Below are 27,424 nucleotides of genomic sequence, written 5' to 3' on the forward strand. Positions count from 1 at the left end.
AGAAATTCCTTTCATGGAAAGGAGAAACTTTTACCATTAAAATAGAGCCATTATACCAGAAGTATTTTACAAATATGTACAAATGTTGGCAGCTAGCTCCTAACATCAGCTCATAAACACTTACCCTCTACCCAACTAATCAAAACCAAAAATAGTAAGAGACCTTCTAAATCCAAAGCCAAACAAAAAAAAAATAAATCTACTACTAGCAGGAACAGGTTTGCTTTGTTTGATATGAATACAAAAACTTGCATAATAGATATTCACAGTGTTTGTAAGATACTAATTCATTGTCAGTCTACCCAAAACATTGTTCAGCCTCCCCTTCATCTCCATGTGGAACTCACAGTACTGGAGGGAGCTCTGCAGACCACTGAGAGATGATGTTCAGACCTGGAGAGTTTTGCCTTCCCCACCAGCCATGAATAAATAATAAAAAAAAACCAACAACCCCACATACTTATAAGGCAGTGGATTCTCAGACAAGAGCCAACTACACTGTTTCCAGGCATCCATGGCTTTTGTAACCAGAAAAACCAGGATTACAGCACTTCACTGAATCCATAGGAACTGCAACAACAACAACAACAAAAGACAATACCAAGCAGCCTGGTGGCAACCAAGACTTCAGTGAGGTGGTGAGGGTGAAGCAGGAGGAGCCAGATGTCTTTACCCATTTCCATCCACTTAGGGGAGTGACTTGTGTTTGCAGAGAACACAGCTGAAGCACACTGTAAAGGCATTTGGGCTTTGCTTGGAAGAAAGGGAGAGAGTGTGGTGAATGCAGAGCTCCCAAATGTTCTTTACAGAGAGAAGCAATGGTGTGATCAGAGAGGGCAGGGAAGTGATGGCTGCAGTGAGCTTGTGCCCATCACTCATCCCAAAAAACACACAGTGAGGGTTTGGTGCTGGGTTCCTCTCAGAGGAACCACTGATGATGCTACCTCAGCTGAGTAAAACCCCCCCCTCCTGCTCTGCCTCTGCCCTGCACTCACTTGCAGAGAAACACTGAGATGACAGACCTGATGATTTGCTATTTTAACAGTTTATGGGAATGCAATCCACCCAAAAACCACTGAGCCTGCAAACCCAGCAGTAGCTCAAACCCTCCTCTTGGTGCTCTGCCTTCCTTCCTTTCCCCCAGTTCTGCTGCCTCCAGCTCTGCACAACACACACACATCTCCTCAGCCAGCTGGGTAACATCTGGCTGCTTCTGGAGTCTGCCAAAGTGATTCTGAGCTTCCAGCTGTGAGGTTAAAGGTGGGCAGAGGTTACACCTGCCTCTAACAACCTAACAAACTTCCCAAATGCTGGGAGCTGGAGAGGGGAGGACAGGGAAAGAATCATACAAATGGACCTGGATTTGGATGTTACAAGGCAGCAGGATGTTTTCCACACCAAACTGGTGGACTCAAACAGCATAATTATCATTATTTGCCTAATGAGAGCCAGCACTGCTAACTCCACCAAAATCACCCAACAAGTACCCTTGGTTTGGCACCCAAACACCATCTGCTTCCACCACCAGCTCCACACACTCACATTTGCATGACCTATTCTTGCCTAAGTTGGACACAGTCACTGTCTGTCCTTCCAAAATGACTTTCTCCAGTCTGGACTTGCCTGCTAAGCAGAGGAAAAAATTCTAAGGAACAGATTTATAAAAAAAAAACCAAAAGGAAAGAACAACATAAAAGTATGACTCAAAGTAAGGGGTGATCATGCCTGGACAAAGTCTCCAGTCACACTCCTGTCTGCAAGAGCCAGTCAATTAACTCTCTTGTCTTCTGCACTCCCAAAAGCAGCCAAGTCATTTGTTTTTCCTCACCCCTCATCTCCCCAGCAATTTATTTACCCAGCTGCATCATGGCAGTAGCAGACAACTCAGACAGTGTCACTTGTTACAACAAAGGGGGGGGCAAAGGACACACACTGTATTTGGCTGGATGCTTACAACAAAAGAAAACAGCAACAACAACAGAAAAAATAAAAAAAAGAGAGAGAAATAACTCCTGGCAGAGCAAGTTTTGCTCCCAGTAAAGCAAAAAGGCAACTTGTGTTCATTCCAACAGGAACAATGGGGCAGACACTTCCACGCACAGCCCTCCAGATATGCCCAGAGTATATCCTGGCCTGACAGCTGTTGGCAGTGCTCAAGACAACCAAACTACCTGTACATAACAGTAACACAAATGGACCACAAGAGAAAGGCAGGAAAATAAACTGAGAGACTTTCCATTGCTTTCTGATAAATCCACGGAGAGGCAGCGCTTGCTTTACCAGCTCAGGGGCAGGTTTGGTCCACTGGTTTTTGGTTTTTATGTTGGTTGTGACACTGCTAAAGAGTGCAGGACACTTCCACATTCTGCTCAGGCAGAAACTTGGAACATCCCAGTGCTCCAATCCACTGGATTTGCCCCATACATTGGGTCTGCAGGGGTGATGCCACTTCCTGATTACAGAGCTGAATAACAAAGCTGCTCCCCACCTCCTGCAAGAACCAGAGTGACATCACCTGTGTTAATGAGGTATATATTTCCAGGATGAGCTGTTCCCCCTGGTATGGAAGAGCTCCAATCTCATTTACACCACGAACTCCTCGGGGAGCTGGTCCTCTCCCAGAAGATCCAAGGAGAGGCAGTTCATGGAGCGCTTCCCATAAAGGGCAGACTTGGTTTTGCAGTCTGCTGTGGAATAAACACAGCCATAGATAGACAGCTTGTCCTCCAGGCTGCAGCCAAAAGTGTAGCTGTGGGATGTGTCTGAAGACAGGGTGGCACTCAGGGGGGGGTGCCTGTGCTTGTAAAGACGGATGTCATCCAAACTCTGGCTGTGCTGGTCTGTGCAGCTTCTGCTTCTGGGTGATCTGACCTGCAGGTTCATAGAGACACACACACACACACACACCCCCCAGTAAACACACTGAGCTCAGACACAGCCTAAGGATGCTGGCTAGGCAGGCTAGAAGTTCCCCAGAATTGTTCTTCCACTCCTTCAAACCAGCACCACCAGCTTTCTGAAGGACACTGGCTTAATGAAGAAGCTGGGAACCATTAAGAAGTTATAATTGAATTAAGGTGCCCTGCCATGCCCACCCAGATCCTGACCTGGCTGCACTGTGTCCTCAGTGTCCAGCACAATGGAGGAAACATCTGACAGGTGTTGACACCTGAATGACATGATACTCCTTGGCAGATCCATGCCAGACATCCCCAAAGGGACAAAATGCACCTAACCAAAAAAACTACCCCAGCTGCTTGAATGCACCGAGTTACTGCAAGTCTCATGAGCTGACAGGAAGGTTCAGAGGGCAACCATGCAAACTGATGGGTTGTGGTGCTCAAAACTCACTGAGTGCAACACGGAGTTTCACCTAGATAACATTGTTCAGCAATGAAGAAAACAGGAGAGGGAAAATAGCAGTAACTCCCAGAGGAAGCTTCTTGCTACACAACCTGCAGTGATTTGGCCTCTCTGGAGGAATCCCTGTTCATTTCCAACCTCCCCACCTGGTTTTTCCTGCCCTGTCTCTTCATAACCAGCTGTTAAAACGCTAATATTAAGGCTGATTTCAGGAATGCCACTTTTTAATCAAGATGCTTCTGTTGGCAACACACAAAACTTCTCCCAGGATCACTTTGCTCACCTCCTTTTGCAGGATGGGAGTTAAAAAACTACCACTTGCATTCTTAAGTCATTTCACTCAAATAAAGCAATAAGTTCAGTGTGATTTGTATTGCCTGGTCTATAGCTCTGGAAAAAAACCAACCCCTAAGATTTAAATAAAATCTCCTATAATACTTTACAGGCTACTTTGCTGGCAAGTGAAAATTTCTTACTCCTTTTGACTGAGTCCAGAAAGAAACATGAAAAGAGGAAAAAAAAGTCCCAGGAAGTGACTGAAGTCTTTGTTCAGAAAAGTTCAGGAAGTAAAGGGGGAAACAATCAACAGGTTTTTTAAATTCTTGTAGCAGACAGGGCTGATCTGGATTCAGACAGAGAAGAAATGGTGGAGGCTTGTGGGCTTTTTAAAACAAAACAAACCACCAACCCACACAACATTTCTCCCCAAGGGGGTACAGCTATACTTTGAAAAGAAACATTGTTTAGCCTTAAAAAGAGGATTTTTTCCAAGCACAGCTTATATGACATGACATATTTTACCATATATAGTTGCCTTTTCTCAAGGGTTTGATGAAAAGAAAACATTGGCAACAAAGACTTCAGCACACACATGGAATAATCACATTAAATGATAGTAATTAGAGCTTGAGCATCTGTTTTTGCTCTGATGTGAGCTCTTTCTGGCTTCAGGAGCAGGAAGATGATGAAGTTTGCAACCCACATCCAAACTGCATGGATGATCTTGGCTTTACATTGCACTGAAAATTTGGGAATGGTTCATTTTTCCATTACCCATCCTAAGGCAGACAACAGCTGGATCACAAGATTTCCCTGCTGATGACTCCAAACCTCTCTGTACTACTCTGGACCCAAACACTGCTCTCCTCCTAAGCCTGACAGCAGTAGGTGGCCAACAGCTGGGGTTGGTTACAGCATTTCCAATCAATCAGACCCAGACCACTCCAGTTCACCTGATTTACAGCTGTCTCCATCAGGTCAGCCCTTGGTTCCATCCCCCCTTACCTGGTGAAGAGATTCAGCACTTTGGCCTCTCATTTTAATGAGTGTGACTTGCACCACTGACAGTGAGTCTTGATTTATAGCTGCAAAGGAGAAGGAGGGATTGAGGAGCACTGCAAGGTTTGAGGTTTTGTGGGCTGTGGAATAGCAAAGCTGTTCCCACAGGCCACATTCAGGCAATCCTAGAAATAGAAACTCTCCAGAAAACAGCTTCTCACCCATTTGCCCCACATTCACCTCTCTTTGATATAAAGGCTGTGTAAAGCCAGAGAGCTCCTGCATGGCCCCATTGCCTTGTATCACAAACCACAAAACTTGACCTGTTCATTCCTATGACTTATCCATTCATCTGTGGTTGAACCCCTTGGCTGTTTTGTGGTACAACACATTTTCAAGCAAACTCCTTTGCTCCTAAGGGGTTACCTGAGCTATCTTTTTGTCATTAACTGAGTATAAACTTGGCAAAATTCAAGCAGGGAGACTCTGAGGAGCACAGAGGAGAACAGCACAGGGTACTGGCCTTTAACCTCTAGATGAGATGACTTTAAATCTTGTTGTAGGAGGGCAGTAAGCAGCACTGGCAGTTGTTTGGAAGGAGATACAGCTTGCTTAGATCCCTCTGATGATGCCTGTTGCTACAGCCTCCAGAAAAGCACTGAGTAGCAGCAGGAAGCCATCTCACCTTGGCAGCTGGCAGCATCTAGGGGAAGAGATTCAACAGATTCTCCCACAGTGGCCTCCTCTATCTGGTCTCCCTCTGCAGGCACCTCCTCAGGCTCATCCACTGCCAGCTCCAGCTCTAGGAAGAAAAGTGGCAGGAAAGGGTCAGCTCTACACTGCTGCTCCGAGCAGCTTCACCCCCTCCACAGGAGGAGAAGGGACTTCAGGGTGAGCTTAGAAGCTGCTCGTCCTCCCCAAACTCTTTACCATCATCCTGAGAGTCATCTTCAGCTCTCCCTTTGCTGCCACTGTCAATGCCAGAGCTGCCATAGCTGATGGTTGAGCTGCAGGACTTCTCCTTCCTGTGCACTCGCTCGATGCTGAAGGGCTCATCCACCGACATTTCCACCGACACCCGGTGCCTGGAGTCAGCCTCAATGCCTGAGGTGTGGGAGCTCCCGTGGCTCCCCGTGGACTGTCGTGACAGGCGGTTGTCCCCCCGACTGCCCCCACTGCTCCCACTGCCACGGGAGTTCTTATCACAGGGGTCCAGGTCCATGTCCAAGGTGTCACTGATGTAGGACTCCCGGTAGCGCTTCTTCTCTGTGGAAGGCAGGGGAAGAGACACCCGTGAGGAGGGGTGAAGGAAGGATGACACAACAGACCTTGGAATGTTTTTTTTTCTTTTTTTCATTTTTTAGGTTTAGGGGAGACCTTATGACCATGTGCCAGGACTTAAGGGGGGCTACAAAGTAGATGGAGACTCCCTATGGACAGGGAGTGCCACAGACAAGAGATGGGAGATTCCCATTGAACACAAAGATTTTTTCCCCATGAGGACAGTCAGACCTTGGAATGGTCTCCCAGGGGAAGGGGTGGGTTCCCCCACTTTGGGAAGTTTGAAGTCTCAGCTCCACGGGGTGCTGGAACATCTCGGATCAACAATAACATGAGAAGGGTTGGGCCAGATGGGCCTTGAGGTCCCTTTCCACCTGACATTGGGACACATGGTCCTTGAGGTCACTTCCAAGGTGACATTGGACCAGATGATCCTTGAGGTCGCTTCCCACCTGACATTCTATGATTCTATGACCTCCTGAATTGCAACAGGCATGTAGAGGCAGTTGTGATACAGAAAACAGGAGGTTCCAGAATGAAGAGAAGGTCAAAGAAAACCACAAAAAACAACCCAAAGGGAATTACTTAGCTAACCTGAATGCCCAGCTGTTAAAAACAGAGGGCATGGATTGCTTCTTGAAAGAGCAACCAACGTGTGGAGACACCCAAGAACAGGATCCCCATGGCTGGCATTTATTAAGAATTTATTATTTCTCCCCTGGCTTGTAACTGTTACCTAAAGAGAGAGATGCTGCACAAGAAGATCTTATCCCTATGGGGATCAGCTTTTTAGTTAAAATTACTTCCACTCAGAAACAAGAGTCAAATGTGCACAAATTTTGCCCGGGGAGGTTGTGGCTGCCCCATCCCTGGAAATGTTGAAGGCCAGGCTGGATGGGGCTTGGAGCAACCTGGGTTGGTGGGAGGTGCCCCTGTCCATGCAGGGGGTTTGGAACTGGAAGAGCTTTAAGGTCCCTTCCACCCCAAACCAGTCTGGGATTCTATGAAACTGGGAGCACAGAGAATGAGGATCTCCTCTTACTTAAGGGGAAATATTACTGCTCTCACACACAGACCTTCTGATCACAGTCTAGCAATGCAGGACACAAAAACTTCTCAGTTATGGACCTGAAACATATCTATCAGCTCTGTTTCTCTCACTGGCTTCCTGATAAGGCAGCAGCACCATTAATTAAATAAAAAGCGGACACTGCAGCAACAGCAGAGCCTTTTGTACTGTACTTCTCCACTTCCCAAAGTCACCTGCCTTTCCACCACGTACCTTCAGCCTCCTCCAGTTTTTGGATTTGCTTCAACACGGGCTGGATATTCAGAAAGAGCCTGTGGCTGTTGCTGAGGAGCTGCAGCAAGTGCCGTGACCTGAAGGGACAACCCGTGTAGTAAACCAGTTTCCGGGCAGAAGGCAAACCATCTGGTTGGATCTCAAATTTTTTCCCCTGCATAAAGAAGGAGAAATGCCAGTGAAATGAGGAAGAGAATGTTTTCAAGCCACACAGCTACCAGGGAGAGTGTGGCAGGACTTCCCCAGGCTGACAGGTTGCAGCCAGGTGGGCTCCGGTGTGTGACACTCACCAAAAATGCCAACTTCCCAATGTGGGACCAGGGGAAGTCGTAGAGGAGCTGTCGAACGTGATTCACCTCCTGCAACACATCAAAGGTGGAGTGACACAGGGGCTGGCAGGTCCAGGGTGGAGCCAGCCATGTGCAAAGAATTCCCAAACAACCAAGAATTTGAGCTATGTGGTGCTGGCAGGGGAGGCAGAGGAGCTGTGGTGCTGGGGGAGGGCAGGGGAGCTGGGCAGAGTTAATGCTACACCAGGAGGCTTTCACAGCAGCCTCTTACCTGATAAATGTGCATTCCTCTCAGGGTCAGGCCCAGGATAACTGTGGGGCGATCCTCCTTCTTATCCTGAAAGAACAGAAGAGCCTGGAGTCAAAGGTTAATCTCCAAAGACCACACTCTTGTTCTGGCACCTACTGCAGGAGAGGTAGCAGGACTGCTCACCAGACAGATGCCAGCAGTTTATTTTATTGTCTTTGTAAAGTGCACCTTGCCTCCTTGACCCCTGGAATCTCTATACCTAAAATCCTCTCATGCTGGGCCTCTCAATCATTTCAGCAGCAAACACCCTGGAGAGGGAATCCTGCAGCTTTCATGGTTTGAGGGCATGGATAATTCCAGCTCTCAGGGGTACCTTGTAACCTCCCCCACTGCTCTGGCTCTGCTCTCCCCATGAACATGCACCCCTCTTGCTCTCCAGAAGGCAGAAACAGAAGAGACACTTCTGTCCCCTTCTCCCTCCCATGGCACTGCTCTTCCCATGCAGGGACTTGATGGGCTTTAGGTGTCCCTTGGCCAGAAATGCCCTAATCCATGCCCAGAGTGACAGGGACTTTTCTTATAACCCTTCAGTCTCAGTGTTGTGAGCAGATGGTTTAAATGTTGGTGGCTGGGTGGGAGTACTCTGTATTGGTTGGACATACTCAGTCTCTAATGAGATTCTTTGGCTTAAAGACCAAAAAGTTTCCCAAACTCATTATTTCAGTCTCTCCTGGGGTGGCAGCTAGGGAAGGGGAACACTTGCTTGTCTTGGGGGAAGAAAATTCTGGGGTAAAAATCTGTGGGCTCACAGAGTTCAAACTCCACATCAAGACTTTCTCTCCTCATTTGGCTGGCCAAGATCCAAACCTTAGGCCACCACAGGTCTTCACCCTTTGCCCCTGGTACCATCCCTGTCTCCAGTTCACAGTCACTAAGAAATGCTTTCTGCCTCCTAAGGGCAGAGTTTTGTGAATCAGTGTTGTCCTGGAGAAGAGGCAGAGGGCTCAGTGCTGTATTTTCTTTCAGAGTGCAGAACAGTGCAACAAGTCTCCAAGTGCAACAGAAAGCTTCTCTTTGGTCCTATTTCTAGACCTAACTGCTCTTAGCATGTGAAAATGAAGAGCATTCTGGTTAAGCAGGCTTGGGTAAGGAGTCTAAGGCTCAGGGACAAGCACATAGCTGAAAAAACACCAAGCACTGGCAGGGCTGGAAGTGAAGCAGGGCAAGAAATTCAGGATGACTCAGTGTCACCCTCAGTTATTGCATGACACTTGTGTGGAAGCTGGCAGACCTCTTGTCACCATTTCAAGGGACTGCAGCAAAACAAAAAGGCTTCTCAGTGATTTCCCTGGTGAAAGTCTATTGACAGGCAAGGATAAAAATTAACTTTTGCCATTCCTGTGGCTAAGGAACAAAACTTGCTTCCAACTCTACCTGTGTATCTGCAATAGATTTGTTTGTGGGGACAGACAGACCTCTTTAGCTGAACCTTTTAGGCTTGTTTGGCCTCACTGAATCAAAGGAAACAGTCCCTCAAATAAACAGAAAGTGAAAAGTGCAGCTAATGATGAGATTCAAAAGAAGCAGCTCTTTGTTTAACCTTCTGCAGCCTGTAGAAGTGGACGGGCACATCTTCCAGCAGGCAGGACTCCTTAATGAACTTCAGCACAGCATCCTTAGAGCTCAGCCCCTGCTGCTCCCGGTGCATCTCTGGTGCATGTTTCAAGATGTAGTCACTCCCCCTCTTTGCAATTATCTGAACCACAAGGAAAAAAAAACAGGTCAGCAACTCCCCCAGCAAAGCAGAAACTAAGGATGGAGGAGGTTCACGTGGTCCCTCAGGGTGTTAGTCCATGCTCACCTCCACCTCCCTGGAGGATAAGCATTTAAAGCAGCCCAGGTGACACTGCTGTCTCCAGAATAGATTATGGATGGGAAAACCAAAATAGATCAAGACTGCACAGTTTGTGACAGCTCTTTTCATTTTGAAGCACTGGAATTACTTTCCCTAACTCCTGGCATCCATAGATGCTCATGGTCAGATACCAAACACTGCTCTGCGTGGCAACACAATAAACAGCAGCATCTCCAAATCCTACACAAATGCTATGTGGGGCTTTTAAGACCAGAAACTACACATTAGGCTTGTTTAGCATTTCTCTCCTCAAAGGGGTGGATAACACTAACTCAAGGCATCTTCTTTAATCTGGCAGGCATGTTGCTTTGCTAAGAAGTAGAAAAACCTGCACCAGGTCTTCTGCTCCTGCCCTAAAAGTGCTCAGTCCCCGTGCCTGCTCATGTGCTCTCTCTGTATGAGGCCAGAGAGCAGCCCAGTCCCCTCCAGTGCCAGACTGGCCCCTTCCAGGCTGTGAGTGGCAGTGACAGACAGGAGGCTTGCCAGCTGAATTCACAAAACTCCCCACCACTTTTAAAAGTGCATTTAAAAGGGTATTTAAAAGTAGGTCCCACCAGATACCCGAGAACACCCTGCCAGGAGCAACCTGCCCTGGCTCAAAACAAAGACCCTATCACCACCCAGCTCCCAATTCCATTTTAAATTAAGCCCCTCCTTTTCCCTGTTCAGTAACACCTTTTCTCTACCTGCTTTGCCAGATTAAGTTGCCCTCCCACGAGCAAGGCTGGGCTTGCTAGAGGACAACACTGATGCCACCAGCTGTGCAGCATCAGCAGAAAGAGGCACCCCAGCTCCACAGTTCAAAGCTGGTTGATCACCCCGGGGGCAGCACCACCTCTCCTCACTAGCAGAGGCCTGGGGCAGCCCTTGGCCAAAAGATCTCAAGCACGTGTTGGAGGAAAAGATGGCATTGGAGGAGGAGATGGCTCAGTATCTCCCCCAGAAGCCCAAGGGCAGGGAGAGAAGCGTCCCCACACCTGCCAGGTTTTGCTCTTTGGGGTGAGGTAATAAATCACCCACATACTTACTTGGGGTTGGGGCTTAATGCAGGTGAGCCAGGGTTTGCCTTGGCTCTTGCAATGTTTGCCAGATGAGCAATAGCCTCTGATAAGCCATTTAGCTGTCCCAGAAATGGCAGGCAGCAGACCTACTTTTTTTTTCCCAAGCCTTTTGTTTGCTCCCTCCCACCAGGCGCCCGTTGTGAGGAATGGCACGGGATGAAGCCTCTTGTCTGGGAGAAAGGCACATTTCTGCACAGCCAGGCTGGAAGTCATCCATAAAAGAGACTCCACCAAGCCTTGCCTCCTCCCTGTCACTGCTCTGAACCTTCTCCTCACTAGCAGGGACCTTTCAGGAGAGAGGCAACTCACCTGAGGAAAAGCAGCCAACTCCCAGAGGCTTCTGAGCTTTTCAGCAGCTATCCCAAGGCCCAAGCTTGGCTAAAATCCACTGGCACAGTGGAGAAAGGGGCTCCAGAACTAAATCAGAGTACAGAGGAAGGTCTGCCTAGGTCCCAGGGAACATCCTGCTCCAGCAGACATCATCAAACATTACAGTGGTGTGTCTGTAGCAAAGGTAGCTTCCCCTTTTACATTTTTGGACACTTAAGTGTTTATCAACAGTTTTCTTGACATTTTTCCTTAAGAGGAGAACTCTCTGCAGCTAACCAGCTCTGTCAAGTCTTAGCTAATCTGCCTTCATTCAACAACCAAACCAGCTCTTGGCTTTCTAAGCTGTTTCCAAGTCTTGAAGGGCACAAGCCCACATGCATATACTCACAAACAAACACACAAACCCATTTCCAGGCCCTTCCCTTTTCTCTTTCTGCAGCTGAGCCAGAGTTTAATGGACAAAGCAAGCACCAGAGGCACAGCAGCCCTACTGCTTAGCTTTGGGTCTATCCCTCCCAGGGGTAAGAATTACAGAGATAAGAACAAAGGGCAATGGACTTGGCTTCACAGCCCTGAGGTTTTCTGGAGACTTTGGGTTGATGCAGATCTTGCTGATGTACCACTGCAAACACACAACCCTTTAAGCTATATAAAAGCATGAAACAGTGTCAGAGTTACTCCCTTGACACCAAGGGTTATTCCTTCCACCAAGGAAGGGGACACACCACCCAACCTCACTGAGGAGTGAGCCCAGGAGGAACAGGCACCTACATCCAGTGGGAACAGAAGAGATATCACCTGAGGGAAACTCATTTTCATGCTCTCCCACTCTGTCTCATCCCTGCCGTGGGAGTTGGGGACACTGTGTGGCTGCAGTTAGGTACCACCTCGACCCATCTCCTGCTGTGCACACAGTCTGCTGATAGATTCCCCCAAAAAACTTACCCATTGTGGGAAATAAGCCTGAGGTTCAAAATATTTGCCAGCATGGACCTTCTCCCTGTAGTTGCCCAAATCTGCCTGCAAGCTGTAGGCTGCCAGTAAGAAGTAGATTTCTTCTTTGTGGTTGCACCTGGACATCAGAACTTGCTCTTTGAGGTGGCAGTAGTAGAGCTGTCGTGCCACCTTGTCACTGCAAGGCACAAAGGCAAATTGGCTTGGAGAAAAGGAAGCTCAGGTTCAGACAAGGCCCCTCAAATACCTTCTGAGAGGAGGGATTAAACTCTGACAGCCCTGATGTGTGCCAATGCCACCCTGATGCAGTTAATGTGGGTGCAGGGAGCATCAAGCCAAGATCAAGGTCTTCTCCCACTAAGTGTTGTACAAACATGGGAAGTGGCAGCTTCTATCTTGAGAAGCATGATATCTAAGTGAGGGCAGAAGGCAGATGAAAGAAAAATCATGTCACACCTGTTTTGGAGACTGACTAGATCAAGCCCTTCTGTTTCTCTGTAAAGTCTGTAGCAGTCAGGAGAGACAACCCCCTGGAATCCCAGTCTTGTTTCTTGCACACCTGCCCTCCTTTCCCCTCTAAACCTGGCACTGCTTTTTCATTTCACCTTGCCTTAGGCTCCAGGGACTTTTCAACAGCTAATTCCCTGTAAGGTAGATCAAAAGACACTGGAGCCTTGGGCTTGTTTTTGTCTTCTTCCTCAAGCTGCTTGAAAGGGATGGTCTGATAAGGCAGAACTATCACACAGCATTGATAACACTCCTGCTGTAAGAGCTCATGGGGAGCAAGCTGCTGCTGTGTACCTACAGATGAGGTGCTGGACTGCTCATAAAAACATGTGTGTAGTTTGCAGGTGTCAAGTAACCACCTCTGCATGGCCCCACAAACCTCCAATTTACGGAGCAGTGCAAGAGAAAGCCTCTTGTGATGCTACAGGAGATGCACACTGGGGTGGTAGAATTAAATGCAACTTCTTTTTGTACCTAAACCCAAAACCAAATAAAAAACACTCAACAGCCAAACAGACTCCAGAAGAAAGAATCCTCTGTATCCAAAATGAAAGACTGTGGTGAGAGAAAAACAAGAAAACCACCAAGCTTTGTTGAAGACGAGAACAAATGCCAGAAAATTTGGTAAAGATTTTAATCCACCCAAATGATCCCAGCTCTTGGCTTGCCCTGGGGTCACAGCCACGCCAGAAGTGCTGATGCAAATCAACTCTGTCAGTTGTTCATTTTTAACTACCTCATCCTTTGTTCTGTGCTGTGGGTGAGGGTGGTGGTGTTTTGAGTGCAGCCCATATTCCATATGAATAGACTAGAAATGCAAAATTCTCTAACTTATGAAGTAATTCCTTTTGTCCCTTTACAAAACTCAGTTTCTGGGAGTAGACTTGCACAGAGCTCAGATACAAAAAAGCCAACCAGATCCTAAATTATTAGCACAGGCTCTGGTCAGGGTATATCCACCTGATGGTTTTCAGACAACAAAAAGCCACAAGCAGAAGAATGCTAAATATATTTTGATACTGCTTACTCAAGGCAGATGGAAAAAGAGTTTTCCTAGGATAAGGGGTATGATTCAGGAGGAAAACATTCACGGATGGGTGAGGAAGTCTCTGAAGGTACTTAAAATAAAATTTAAAAGAAAGGGCATTTTAAGCTTATTTCTGCTAGAGCTCACAGGGATGAGCTTAACAAAGAAACATTACTTGTCTTGGTTTTTAAGAACACAGTAAATAAGTCAAAACCCAGTAAGTACCACAGAGGGGAACTTACCTTATTACTCTTCCATTTTCTACATAGTATTGCACTCTAAAGAATGCAACAAAGGGAGGGCTGAATTTCTCTGTTCCCTAGAGCAGAGACAGAAGACATGTTAAATCACACTGAGCATCCCAAATTCCTGCTACCCCATCTGGTAACATCCTCTGCTCCCAGGCTCATTTTTTCCTTTCTATTTCTCCACTTAGCTCTTGGCAAGTTCTGGTGGGGATCTGACTGTCTCTGAGGCTGACAACAACGAGGCATCATGAAACATTCAGACAGCTTGAATGGCAAAATATCCTAGGGATGGCAGAAGGCTTTAGAGGAGGGGGATGAGAAAGGATAAGAGAATCCCAGTACACCCTGGGGATGCCCAGCCTGGCCCAGAGTTACCCAGCTCAGCACCTGGCAGCACTGCAGACACAGGGGCGCTGAAGGCAGAGCTTGGCAGGGCTGCAACCTCACCAGGGCACTCCCAGGAGTGAGCTGCTCTCTGTCTCTGCTGCCTTCAGCATCTACTGCCCCGGGCTGAGGCACAGCAGCCTGATATCAACCCCTCTCCTTTTGTTTGGCAAGGCTCCTGGTTAGTTATTCACACCTTCCTGCAGCCACAGACCCACTGGAGACACTGCTGTCTGCTGCATGCTGAAGATCTCTGCTAGAAGAAAGCCAGCAAGGGAGCTGTTGTTAGCTACAGCCCTACTTCCAGACTTCCAGGCTTGTTTAAACAGGAGGAAAAAAAGAAAGAAAAATAAAAAAGTGTGGGGAAGGAACATCTTATCTTACTAGCTCACTCTCTCATCTTTCATACTTTGCCTCCCATATCTTTACTGTTCATACAGATTACTTTGCTCCAAAGCTTTCCTGGTCAGACCCAGCTCACTGGGATGTCCCTGGCATGCTGTGCACATCTGATGCAGACAGCAACTTCCTGAGCATCAGGCAAATATACACATTTTATTTCACAGTCACCTTATTTTATCAGCTGGGTGGGGCTCTACAACCCAAAACCTCTCCAGAGGAGTTAAATCCCTGTCCGCTACCTCAGTCCCATCACAGAACCAGAGAAAGTTGGGGGCTGGAAGGGACCTTGAGAAACAATCAGGTCCAAATCCCTGCCAGAGCAGGGTCACTTGCTATAGGTCACTCCTCTCTGACTTCAGTACTGCCAAGGGCAACTTGTATGATTCATCTTACATCAGAAGTGACACTTAAAGACACTTAAAAGTGCTGCAAGAATTCAGCCTCAGAACAACCACAAAGCACATCCCAAGGTGACCAGGATCACCTGCCTTGGGACACCCTCACTGGCTGGACACACAACTGGCAGGTGTCTTTGAAGTGACCCTCACTTGGGAGAAGCAGCAGGGGATAAGAAGAAGCCCTGAACCTCACCAGTCAGCTGCAAACTTCTCTAAGCAGCAGAAAGAGCAAGCGTGCCTACTCGGCAAAAGAAAACCCTGAAGGGAGGTGGGAAAAGTCATCACGAGCTAATTAAGATCTCTGAATGTAATTGCATGCTACACTTTGTTTCAGACTGTGGCTCCTCTAATAATGACACACACAAGCAGGCATTATCATGTCTGAATGGCCAGCACTAAACAATTCCATAGGCTCATCTTTATTGCATGGAGCTTGCCTCTCCTTTGGCAGGGGTGTCTGTCCTCACAGAACTCAGGGCTCCTCCTGAACAGCATATCCTGCCTCTTGCTCCCCTGCCCTTTTGCACGAGCTCTGGAAGAGTCACAGCTCCAGTGGTCTGCAGGTTTAAGCCACAAAATGTTCTCCTTAACCTAACAGCCTAAAGTGACCATCAGACTCCTCACAGGCTCCACTAAGTTCAAAAGGAAGAGCACCCTCCAGCTAAGCAGAAACCATGTGGTTACTATTGCTCAGGTAAAGCTGCTTTAGCACAAGTTACTACATCTTGCTACTGCACAGCATTCTGCAAATCATCTCCAAGAAATGCTTCATGGACCTTTGATTAAGAATCTTTCATTTTACTGGGTAGTCCAATAGCAAAGCAGCAGCCTCCAAAATTAACCATCTCTCTTACTTTGGTGTCTTTCTTCCACTCCTTTGAAAAGTATTTGCTAAGCTTCTGCTCCAGGTCTATGAAAACATATTCATTATCTGAAAGACAAGAGGAAAAAGCATTGGATGTTAATTATTAAGGCTTAGAGAATCATAAAACCTTTTTTGTTATATACTTAGATGACTATACAAGTTGTCTCCAAGCACTTTAAAACAAAGCTGACCAAGGAATAGAAAGGAGAGGGCACTGAGTCTCTGAGGTACATGTGTTATCCCAGACACCATGGATGGAAGCTCAGCTACACCTTGATTCAAGAGATGCTGAGCTAAAGTTTCCCAAACACCTCAGCCAGAAATGCAGAATTCTTGCTTTATAAGCAAGAAGCCACTTAGAGAAGGGAAACATCATCTTACCAAGCTAATTGTACAGTCAGTTGAGCAGATGCAGGGTTTTATTATTATTAAACAAGCAAGCCCTGCCCAAACTTCCACTCTGCCATCAGGTAGCACCATGGTCCAAGGTGGAATAAGCAAGTGGACAGAGTCAGGCACCTGACAGGTTTCATCCTCTACATATTAATAGGATCCTCTGAAATGCTGAGGAGGAGGAGGACCAAACCCAAATGCCCTCTTCAGAAGGTCTGGTGTCTCCTGCTCACACCCAGGTTTTTTTCATAGAGTAAAAAAGTGAATGAAAGGAGGGGAAAACCTGAGCTGCCTCAAAGGACCAGGACTTGCTCTCCACCCAGGTGAGGGTGAACAGCACATCATCTTGAAAGAGCTTTGTGCACCTTTCAAAGTGTTTTCTAACACTGCTTTCCAATTATCAAATCCAAACAACTCAGCCAGTGGAAGATTTTTTTTTTCCTCTGAGTCTTCTCAAGTCTCAGAAAAAAAAAATTGAAAAAAAAAAGATTTCATGGGTGTTTTCAGGCTTCAGCAGCAATGCCACATTCACTTGATCAGTCCCTCTACTCTTTGGTCTTGCCCAGGGAAGTGTTTTGAGTGATAAGTGACAAGTTGAAGACAGGAATAGGGAAAAAAAATAGGGAATAGGGCAAAAAGAAAAGAAACAAAAAACCAAAACCAAACAAAACCAAAACAAAACAAAAAACAAAACACACAAAAAAAAACCCCAAAACAAAAACCTCAAGAAAGACCACCTTGCAAAATAACCTCCTGCCCCTGAAGACCAGCCTGGATTTCCAGGCTTTGGCTTTTGCTTTCTGATTTTAAACAAAAAAAAAAAAAAAAAAAAAAGGAAAGGGAAAACAGGGATTAAAATTGTCTGATGGAAATTTACATCCAAAGCAGCATCTGCACTTGTTTCTGTAGAGCAGATGAAGGACTGGCAGAGGCCAACATTACAGCAGGTATTCAAGGGGCCTCAAATACCTCATGGCCATCCTCCCAAAGCATTCCCCTTCCCTGCAGGAGCAGACACAGCAAATATTTCCTTTGCAAGCTTTTAAAAACAAGCAAGCAACACAACCCCCTGTCAAGCACCTCTTTCAGCTGAAAGAAACCACACTTGGTAGTAGCCAGAAGTGGTGTCAAATCCCAGGACCACTGGACACAAATAAAGAGGACAATCCCCCAAGAGTCCTGTTTCCATCTCCATGGTTTTTCCTGCACTGCAGGGATTGCAGCTGTAATTTTAATATAATGACAGCTCTGTTAGCTTGCTTGACATGTCACATGCACACACAGCACAGTACCCAACTGCTGGACAGAAATCCTGGAGATTTAATGGAGGGAGTTTAAGTGTGGCAGCACACAAGGTGATACAGAAGTTGTTCTGCTGTTTTTGACAAGGAAAGGGAGAGGTTTTAGCATCCTGGACCTGTCTCTTCACTTGTGTCTGTAAGACAGAGCAGCAGGGGGGCTGTGCTGGCCCCAGCCCTTGCTTCTCTAAGTCCATTCAGATCAGATGGTGCTGCCTCAAAAAGGCTGAGAGAAGCCCCAGTCAGGCAGAGAGATGGGCTTGATCCACCTCCTGGACTTGCCTCTGTCCTTTATCAGCTGCCAAGCTGCTAAGTGCCTCTCTGTAAAGCTTTTCTTAAAAAGTTAATTAAAAGCTGCCTTAGGAAGCAATTGCAGAGCCATCTCCAGGAGTGGGACAAGACCAGGAGTTCATCCATGGCTTCAGCAGTCCCAGGGGAAGTCACTTGCTAACTGGGAGCTTCCCTGGCAGGACTGGGGCTGCTCTGGGCAGCAGAGGAGCATTGGGTAAAGCCTGCAGGGCTGCTGCCATCACCTGAGGGTGCTGAGGGTACTGAGAGTACCAGGGAACCAGCAACAAGCTCAGCTCCCCCTTCTCCCTCAGGAATGATGCTGTGCCCAGAAGCACCTGGGGAAACCCAGGAATTATCCCTCAGCCATCCCACTGCACAGGGATACTGGGACAGAAAGGGGAAAAGGATGACAGAGCAGTTCCAGAAGCATAAACCCATCTGTTACCCACAGCCCCTGTTTGTCTCTGGGGTGTTAATCAGGTTAGAGCTGACTCTGGGAGGGCCCAGATGCCAAATCTGAGGACTCCAGGTTATTAGCAGGACTACTGAGAGGTGCACATAAACCTCCAGAGTAAAACAGGCTGAAGGAGTAGACCCTGAGGTATCAGCCCTGCCTGGGATCCCTCTGCTCCCCAGCCCAGCATCCTCCTGGTCCTCCCTCCCATGCAGGAATTTAGTTCTGCATTCCTGCCTTAATGAAGTTAATATTGCTGGAATGTCAACCTGCAGTCTAAGCCTCCATCTACAAAAACAAAGAAGTATTTCCCCTCCCCAGCCCTACATGGGCTGTAGGGTGGTTTTTTTGTTGTTTTTTTTTCCCCCCTCTTAAACTGGATTAGTGCTGAAGCTTAAGAAAGATTCTGCCAGATGCTAGGAGTGTTTCTGGTTTGAAAACACAAAGCATCTTCAACACATCTGAGGGCACCAAACTGCAGCACCTGAGAGCAGTGCTGGGAAGGACAGCACAGAAACACCTTTCCAGGTAAGAATGTGCCCAGTCTGTGGATCCAAACAGGGCTGGACATCCAGCAGGTACAAACTGTCATTGCTTCCCTTAGCTGAAGGACAGAAACTGGCTTATAAACATCTCTGCATGCAAATATGCACCCATCCACCTCCAGCCACTGCCACCACATTGATGAATTTCACCTCAGCACTGGCAGAGAGCTTAGAAATAAATCCTAGCAGCTCCTTATCTCAGGATGCATCAAGAGCAGCATGGCCAGCAGATCCAGATTCTTCCCCTCTACTCTGCGCTTGTGAAACACCCACCTCAAATATTGCTCCAGTTCTGGTGTCCCCATCATTAGAAGGACACAGATCTGTTGGAATGAGTCCAGAGTAGGGACACAAAGATGATCCAGGGGCTGGAGCAGCTCTGCTACAAGGAGAGGCTGAGGAGCTGGGATAGTTCAGCCTGGAGAAGAGAAGACTCCAGGGGGACCTTAGAGCTGCCTTCCAATTCCTGAAGGGAACCTCCAGGAAGGCTGCAGAGGGACTTTTCATAAGGGTGTCCAGTGGCAGGACAAGGGGAAACGGATTGAAACTGAAGGAGAAGAGGTTTAGATGGGATGTTAGGAAGAAGTTCTTCAGCAGGAGGGTGCTGAGACTCTGGAACAGATTGCCCAGAGAAGCTGTGGCTGTCCCCTCCCTGGAGGTGTTCAGGGCCAGGTTGGATGAAGCTTGGAGCAGCCTGGGCTGGATGAGAGGTGTCCCTGCCCATGGACATGAGGCTGGAGATGATCTCTGAGCTCCCTTCCAACCTCAACCATTCCATGATTCTATGATTTTGTTCCCTCCTGTATGTGTGTACAGATTCCACACCAATGCACTGCCCTGGGACCCCCAGAAACACAGCACAGATGCCTGGCTTGAAGGCATGAAATTCACATATTTCTCCCAGTTTCAGCTTTTAAGAGCCCTGAAATGAAATGGAAAGTTTATGCTGTACAAATCTCACTTCAAATGAAGCAGTCACCAGGTTTGCAAACACTCCACAAAATCAGCTCAGCACTTTTACATATTTAAGGAAATACAGGACAGGAATTGTTGCAAAAAAATAATGGACCAGGTCTCCAGTCAGAAAGAAGTGACAGGGTTCAGGTGAGTGATGCAGATTTACAATAGGCATTATTTACACTGCAGGGAAAAAGGGAATAGAAAATTATAGCTGTGATACAGGGCCAAATCAGTTCTGAGTCACTGCTACTCTAACAGCCATTAATTTGCATTAACTAATGCCTCCCCATTTCCTTTCTTAGGAAAGGTAAATGTCCTGCAAAGGTCAGTGGTGGTGATTGTCAGTAACCTCTTCTTCTCCTGTGTCCCTTGGGGAGCACTGAGAAATTCCAGAGCTAAGTCCTGTCCTACCAGGAGGCAGAGCTCAGGACCAGGAACATCCCATGAGCTCCTTTGGTTGAGTCAAATATGTTCTGATATTATAATTATTTAGACTGAAGATCAGGATTCAAATAAACTATGAAGTGCTAAGCCAAACTTCCACCAAAAATACTTTTTTTTTTTGCTCTATAGAGGTGGGGGTGAAAATTAGTCCTAGCTACAGCTTTTAAGTTCTCCCAGATGCTGTGAGAAGCCTTGTGGCAACACCACTGTTTCCCTTGAGAAGCAACAGGAGAGAGACTGGGAGGGATGCTGGGGTTAAGGGAGAGTAAAAGCTTAAAAAAAACCCAACAAACCAACCAAAAAAACCCAACCAGTGTTCAAAAATCCCTCATAGCACATCTTTTAGACTTCACATAACCTGCTTAGCTGAAGACCAACATGGATTTTTTTTGTCTATTAAAGAAGAGCAGGCTACAAACTCCTTTTGCATCCAAGTGCTGCTGGCCTGGGAACATCCCTAACTCCATGGCATCTGCTCCCACCACCTCCCCACACCTTCTCAGCTCTCCTGGGGTTACCTTGCAAACCAAGCCTTGTCCACTTCAGGACCTGGCTGATTAATTTAATAAGAGGTCTAAAAGCACTTTATCCAGGACAAGTTTTTAGCTTTAGCAGGGAAGTAGACCCAGCCCAAGTGGAGAAGGGAATAACCACAGCAGAGGCTGGGAGTGAAAACCTTCAGGCTGAGGTTGCTTTACTTCGGATGGACAGAAGATATATGGAGGGAAGAATGAAAAGAGGAAAACTCAGGAAGCCCAAGGTCGTGTGGCTGTTAGGGACTGCTGAGGTCTGAAAGCAGAGATGGAGGCTCACTTCTTCCTGATGATGGATGGGTACTGCAGGAATTTTATGCTGGCATCTTAAAGTGAGCAACAAGACAAAGATCTCTGGTCCTTTGGCAGCCACAGGGGATTAATTCTTCTGCACAAGAGCTGCAGAATCATTTCCAGCATGGCTCACACAGGAGCAACCAAACCTCTTGCAGTCCTCAGGCAGGAGAGCACTTGGCTGGATGTGACACTGATGCTGAAACAACTGGCAGCAGGTATGGGAAAAAAATGCCTTCCTAGGAAGACCATGCAAGTACTTCCAAGTAGTATTAAATACTTCTTGAAGAACCCCTGCAATTCCCTCTAGGTGGCCCATATCTGCATGTGTTTTTCTTACATTGCCTTTAAGTCATTTGGGGTATCAAAGCCATTAAAACAGAGCTGTATCTTGGCATGCAGGAGGCATCCATAAGCTGGCTGCAACTATTCAAGCAGATTTAAGGGAGGAAAGGCAGAAGCAAGAACAGTAGGGAAGGTCTGGGGAGAAGAAATCATCAGAGGGTATTTTGTTGTCATCTGTCTTCTTAAGAGACCCTTTGTCACAACAGACACCTACTTAATATAAAGATGGTAGCATATTACATGAACTTCAATACTGAGGATGCAGAAGAGTTAACTGGAGACAGAGTGGTCTTGGCAGAGTTAAACACCAAGCTCCTTGCTAAGCTTGTGCTGGGAGGCATTGGTTTGGCAAGGGGAACAGCCAGAGCTGTAATAACTGAAGGATGATCCTTGAGGCAGGGCAGCAGAAGCAAAGGGATTTTGGTTTTGTTAGAGAACCAGCCTGAAAACCTGATAAGAGGACCCAGAGAGGCAGATTTGCTCCTTCTCAATGGGCTTCCATCTGCTTGGGTCCAACAAGAAGCCAAGGATCTGATGGGATGTGGATTACACCAACAAAGGAGGCCTGGCTGTTCTTTGTCTGCTGACAATCTGTTTTGCTTTAGAGAACTGAATTGTCTCTGCATTCACTTTGCTAAGGAGAGGGAACTCCCTAAGATTGCCCCTGCAGCAGGAGCTGCAATCTTCAGACCCAGGTGCTGGAGCTTAGGGAGCCAGTTTGAACCTTGCAGGGCTGCTGGGGCTTCCACTGAGCAAACTACAAGTTAAAAATGCACTTCAGCAGTAGCACAAAAGGTCCAGCCTGCTTGATCATCTGTGACCAGCAGAGCAACATGGCCCAGGCTCTGTGTCAGTGTGACTTCCCATGGACAGACACTCCTCAGCCTCATTTTCAAAGGGATCAAATTCTTCTTACAGATGCAAGCTTCCCCTCCTCCTCTCCATACAGTTGGCTGAAGGAGGTTTTCTACTAAAGAATAAAAAGCTCAGGAACAAAAGGAGTAAAAAAAAAAAATAATAAAAAAATTAACTTTTGCCACTGTCATCTTAAATCCTGAAATTTGCCCTCAACATCTGTAAAAAGTGAAGGCAACAAATTCAGGCAATGAATGCTGCAAGGCCCACCCCAAGACCTAGAGCTGCCTGGTTTGCAGCTTGCACAGTGCTTTTATTTTGCCAGACTTAGGGGTTAAACTTCTGCTCAGCATTAAGAAGCCCAAGCTCTCCCCCTCACACACATACTTGCCACCAGACCAACTGAGCATTAGTCTATCTGTCCAGTGTCTGCAGGTCAAATGGGCTCCTAATCCAGATAATCCACCCAGTGTGATTGGTTACAGTTCTGCAGAAATCCCTTAATTTTCATTCTCTTGCTGCTGCTGACAGTCAGGGGGTTGTTTGACTAATTAGCACCAAGGTAATGGATGCAGGTGATTAGAATACCTTGTTCTGAGTACAGAAGCATCACACTGCCTAAAGTGAACACACAGTAAGAAATCAATATATTCTTATTATATAATAATATATTCTTATTATATTCTTATATATTCTTATTAAAACAGGGGAGTTGTATCTTTAAAAAAAAAAAAAAGACACCTTAAAGCTGGAGCACAACAAGGTGAAAGCATGGAGGGGAATATCTGAGTCTGAAAACAGAGGTTTCTTCTCCAGTTTTTGGACATCTACCCCACCCTCACAGCAGGATCCACACCCACCTCCTGCCTGCCCAAGGCAGCTGAATTAAACACCCACAAGACAACCCTGGGCAATGTCAAAGTTCCCCAGGGTCTGAGCAGGCTGAATCTTGAGATAACTTGCTGTGAAACCCAAAAATCCCTGAAAAGCAATCAGTGCCTTCATTCCAAACAGCAGAGATGTGAAGTGCTACATCTGCAACAGAACCAAGACTTACCCACTGGTGGCAAGGGAAAGGAACCAGCATGCTGGCCAAAACTGGGGTGGGAAATAAGCTGGGGAACAGAAAACCAGAAGTCTCCCTTTGCTACACATCTCCAATAACAAACCTGCTGCTGTTTTAATAAAAAAAAATAAAGAATTTCTCAAATCCAGCACACAAGACTCCAGTCAGCTGACTGAACTTCTGCTGAGTAAAGGGAGGGACCAGAGGAAGCAGCAGCACATAGACAAGGTTTGGTCCTGCCAAGTGGAATATGCAAAAACTGGTGTAACAAAATGTCACAGAGGGGGAAAAAAAAAGTCACAGAAACACAGTTGTTTGTGGAAAAAAAGAGCATTCAGCTCTTCCTCATAAAAAAACCCAAAACAGCCCAAAAAACCCCAAACAAACCAAACCAAACACAAATAAATCAACAAACCTCCCTAAAAACCAAGCAAATAAACAAACCTGTGCTGGTTTAATGCAGAGATCCATTTGTTAGCTAACAGATACCTTGATGGCATCTCTTGGAGACTCTACAGACCTCCCAGAGATAAGCAGCTCACTCCAGACTTAGTTTGAGTGCTCTGCTCAGAAAAAGCAAAAGTTCTTAGAAAAGAGATAAGTAAGCTGAAGTGAAACTGTTCTGTCCCACATACTCACAAGAAGGCAAAAGAAACCTCACTCAGGACTCCTGAAAGTTTATTTTTGTATCAGTGGAACAGTCTTCTAGAGTTGGAGGAGTAAATAACACACTCAAGAGAAAAATTTTGGAGGGAAAAAAAGTCCTTTCCACACTTCTGGAAGTGTGAGGAGGCAAAATAAGGAGGAGAACAGATCCATTCCTAATTCCTAAGAGTTGTGGGGGGATGCCAATGCACACAGCAGCCCAGCAATGTGTTCACTCACATCAGTTTGCTCCTTTCAGGCATCATCTTGCACTGTTCCCTGCTCAATACTGAGACCAACAGGACCAAGCAGACCAGACTGCAAGCCACAGACTAAGAGGCTTTGCTTTTCCTACAGGATATTTCAAAACCCAGCATCCCCCACACACTCCTTCAGTCCCCTCAAATCATTGAGTTTCCCTCCTCTGGGAATTCTTTGCATGTGACTCCAGAAGAGGAGCAGCACTTTCAGCCCCAAAGTCCTTTTAAAATTCACCTCCTGATCAACAGCTACCCAGGGTTTTGGATTCAGGGTTTTGGATTCAGTGACAAACACACTGGCCAGCAACTTGGCTACAGGAGAGAAAGAAAAACCCCACAAAGAGGTGGAAGGTAAGAACAAAGGAGGAGAACAAAAGCCCCCCCTTTTCTCCCAATTTGGCTGCCCACATACCAAAGATCAAAAGAGCTCTGAGAAGCCTGTGCATAATCTACATACTTTGTGACCTTATTACAATCCAATTCCCTGCAGGCACAGCCACTGTGTATATATGCACACACTGTAAATACACAAACTGGGGCTGGGGACCTTTGCCAAGTCCCTGTGTTTGAGTTTGCTTACTTTTAACAATGCTGAGGCCAAAGAAGTGAGGCTCTTTAATCTTCACTAAATCACAGACTTGCTGAAAGAGCTCCTGTCCAGTGGCTTTGACCTGAAAGAGACAACCAATCCAAAATTACAGATGTTTCACACACCTGGGGATAGCAGTTCTCCTGCTTTACCTTGGCAGATACATTTTTGGGTATCATGGCAAAAAAAAAAACCCCAAAAACCAAAACCATCACTCAAACCCAAAACAAAACAGCAAAAACCCAAAACAAAGCAGAAACAAAACAGAACAAGCTTTGTTTCTGGTATTCACTGCTATTATCACAGAATATTAATTGTTACTCTTCTTCCTTCACAGTACGAAGTGGCTCAGTTCAATAAGATGTGAATTTAAGTTTCCTATCTACCAGCATCTTTGTGTAAGGATCTAGAGCACTGCTTGAGTCCCAGTTTTGTGCAGTACTGACCAGGTTATTTATGGGTACACTTAGAGAAAGAGCATTTGTAATTACAGAAATGAAAATACTGCTCTCTTGAAGTTTGTTTGGGTTTTTTTAATTGTCGTTTTTCAGAGGGAAAAATGAGGAAGGAGGAAAAACAAAGAAGAAAACTTTCATTCAAGAGAACCAAACACAAAAGCACACAAAGAGATCCCAAGACAGTGTGGTTCGACCAGAAATAGCTCGTGGGTTTGAGATGAGGTTGCTCTGTGCTCCACATAGAAGAATTTGTTCTGTCCCCTGCTGTCTTGTGGTCACACAACACTCAACATTGTCATCTTCTGAAGCTGTCAGCAATGGCCTCCTAAATTCCCCTACAAATGTCCTGTAGCCTCAGGTTCCCCTGCCTCATTGCACCACCTCAGGAGCACAGACAGGCACTCCTGAGACAAGAGAAAAAAGGAAAAAAACAATAAAAAAAAAGAAACCCAAATGCCCAGCCCTCAGAGGCATGGGGGAAGAGATTCTCTGAATGGGAACAGAACAGCAGTGTCCTGGACTGGGCCAGGACAGAGAGAATCTTCTGTGTGGTAATTGACTGCTTGAGGCTGAGCCAACCTCAGCTCAATCCTGGGTGCTGCTACCAGCTGCAAAATGGGTCAGAACCTCTGAATTTTGCTATGCCACTGCCAGATGATGCAGATTAACAGGAGCAGCTTTCCTGTTGTCTCTACTGGAGATGGACAGTGGGAAAGAGGAGATCAGTTTAGTGCTCATTTGCTTCTACTTGTCAAGACTCTCTGTCACCCCCATACACACACATATGAATGCTTTGGGAGGAGGTCATGCACCCACACTTGGGTCTTCTTATGGGTCCTTGTCTGAAACTGCACCCTTAGGGTCTCACACCTCAATGCAGTATTTACCCAGCCTCCAAGAAGATGCAGATGGAATGGAAAGCTGGGAATAAAGCTGCTTCCTTTCCCAAGGAGGCAAGCTCTGAGCTTATTCTCCTACCTGGGAAGAAGGTAGGAGAATAAGGAAGAGGTGATGAACCTCTCCCTAAGGAAGAGGTGATGAACCCCTCAGCAGAAAGGTTCTGTGCCACACAAGAGTCCCTGGCAGCACAGGACTCTGTAAGAGCCATGCCTTTAGATGGATTTTGTTAGCAGCTTTCACACCTAGGGGAAGAAAAACCTGCTTTAAGGTAAAGGGAACTGAGCACTTGAGTGTTTGTGACACTTCTGCAAAGCAGTGATCTCATCAGATTTCTTGCACAGCAGGCACATGAGCTATCATCCTGCCCACTCTCCTTTTGGAACTTCCCTTCTGGATCAGGTTTTACTCCCAGCCTTCAAAGCTATGTCATACCCATTACACTTGGAATCATTCTTCCCTCCTCCTCCTGCCTTCCCTCCTCCCTCTCCTCAAAGCAACCAAAATTTCCCTTTGCATTTTCCATCTGTGCACTTCTCTTTGGCCTTTCCTCCCTTTGCATCTGGCTCCTGTGCCAAGCTCCATCTTGGACACACCAGGAATCTCTCCTGCCCCTGACACTCAGCTTTGCCCCCTGCCAAACTCCAGGCTTCTTCACACCTGAAATTTAATCCAAACTGAAGCAGAGTGCAAGTTTACAGACAGTAACTGCTACTCCAGGGTTATCCTCTGTGCAAATATCCAGGCATATTGGTCACCTATCACTATTTTTTCCTGGTCCACATGCTTTAAAACATCAGCTCCCCCAGATCCCAGAGCAACTCAAAGTCTTCAGACCTGTGCTTGTCATCATTCACCAACACACAGGACCTCACCAGCCTTCCTCCTCTCCCAGAATTTCTGCTCATGCTCCCACACTTCCTCCAGCTGCTAGGCAAGGAGCAACATCTGCTGTGGAACCCCCCTACTTCACCTCCCCATCCTCAGGGCAGCTGCAGCACCCACTGGTTCCCCTCACTGCTTTTCTCCTCATGTTCACAGCTGGTCCCAGGAAGATGTTTTTCCTCCTCACCATCCCCTGAAATTCATCTCTAAAGCCAGAAAGGTGGAGACTGAAAGTTAAACAAGAGATTCCTGATGATGGGAGAAGAGACTTTGAAATGCCTCCTGCTCTTCTCTCTTCAACAGAACTATCTGTGCAGGACCAAAGAGAAAATCCATTTTAAAGAGCAGGCTTCTAT

General features: G+C 46.6%; 1 protein-coding gene across 3 annotated transcripts in view; it reads right to left on the reverse strand.

Annotated features, from left to right (window-relative positions):
- Window positions 1-66: 66 nt before the first annotated feature.
- Window positions 67-27,424, reverse strand: part of FRMD1 (FERM domain containing 1) — a 42,163-nt gene continuing 14,805 nt past the window's right edge. For 2 of the 3 annotated variants that reach the window (XM_030448667.1, XM_030448668.1), the window contains exons 3-14: window positions 24,820-24,910; window positions 15,846-15,922; window positions 13,802-13,878; window positions 12,017-12,203; window positions 9,366-9,521; window positions 7,787-7,852; window positions 7,516-7,584; window positions 7,205-7,379; window positions 5,572-5,907; window positions 5,327-5,443; window positions 4,648-4,727; window positions 67-2,871 (exon numbers count right to left, since the gene is read on the reverse strand). In XM_030448667.1, the coding sequence (XP_030304527.1) occupies window positions 2,584-2,871; window positions 4,648-4,727; window positions 5,327-5,443; window positions 5,572-5,907; window positions 7,205-7,379; window positions 7,516-7,584; window positions 7,787-7,852; window positions 9,366-9,521; window positions 12,017-12,203; window positions 13,802-13,878; window positions 15,846-15,922; window positions 24,820-24,910 (1,719 nt within the window). In that variant the 3' untranslated portion in view covers window positions 67-2,583. The remainder of the gene's footprint in view (window positions 2,872-4,647; window positions 4,728-5,326; window positions 5,444-5,571; window positions 5,908-7,204; window positions 7,380-7,515; window positions 7,585-7,786; window positions 7,853-9,365; window positions 9,522-12,016; window positions 12,204-13,801; window positions 13,879-15,845; window positions 15,923-24,819; window positions 24,911-27,424) is intronic. The other variant, XM_030448669.1, reaches the window with a different exon arrangement.

This window comes from Calypte anna, chromosome 3, assembly GCF_003957555.1.
Source record: "Calypte anna isolate BGI_N300 chromosome 3, bCalAnn1_v1.p, whole genome shotgun sequence".
NCBI classification, from domain to species: domain Eukaryota; kingdom Metazoa; phylum Chordata; class Aves; order Apodiformes; family Trochilidae; genus Calypte; species Calypte anna.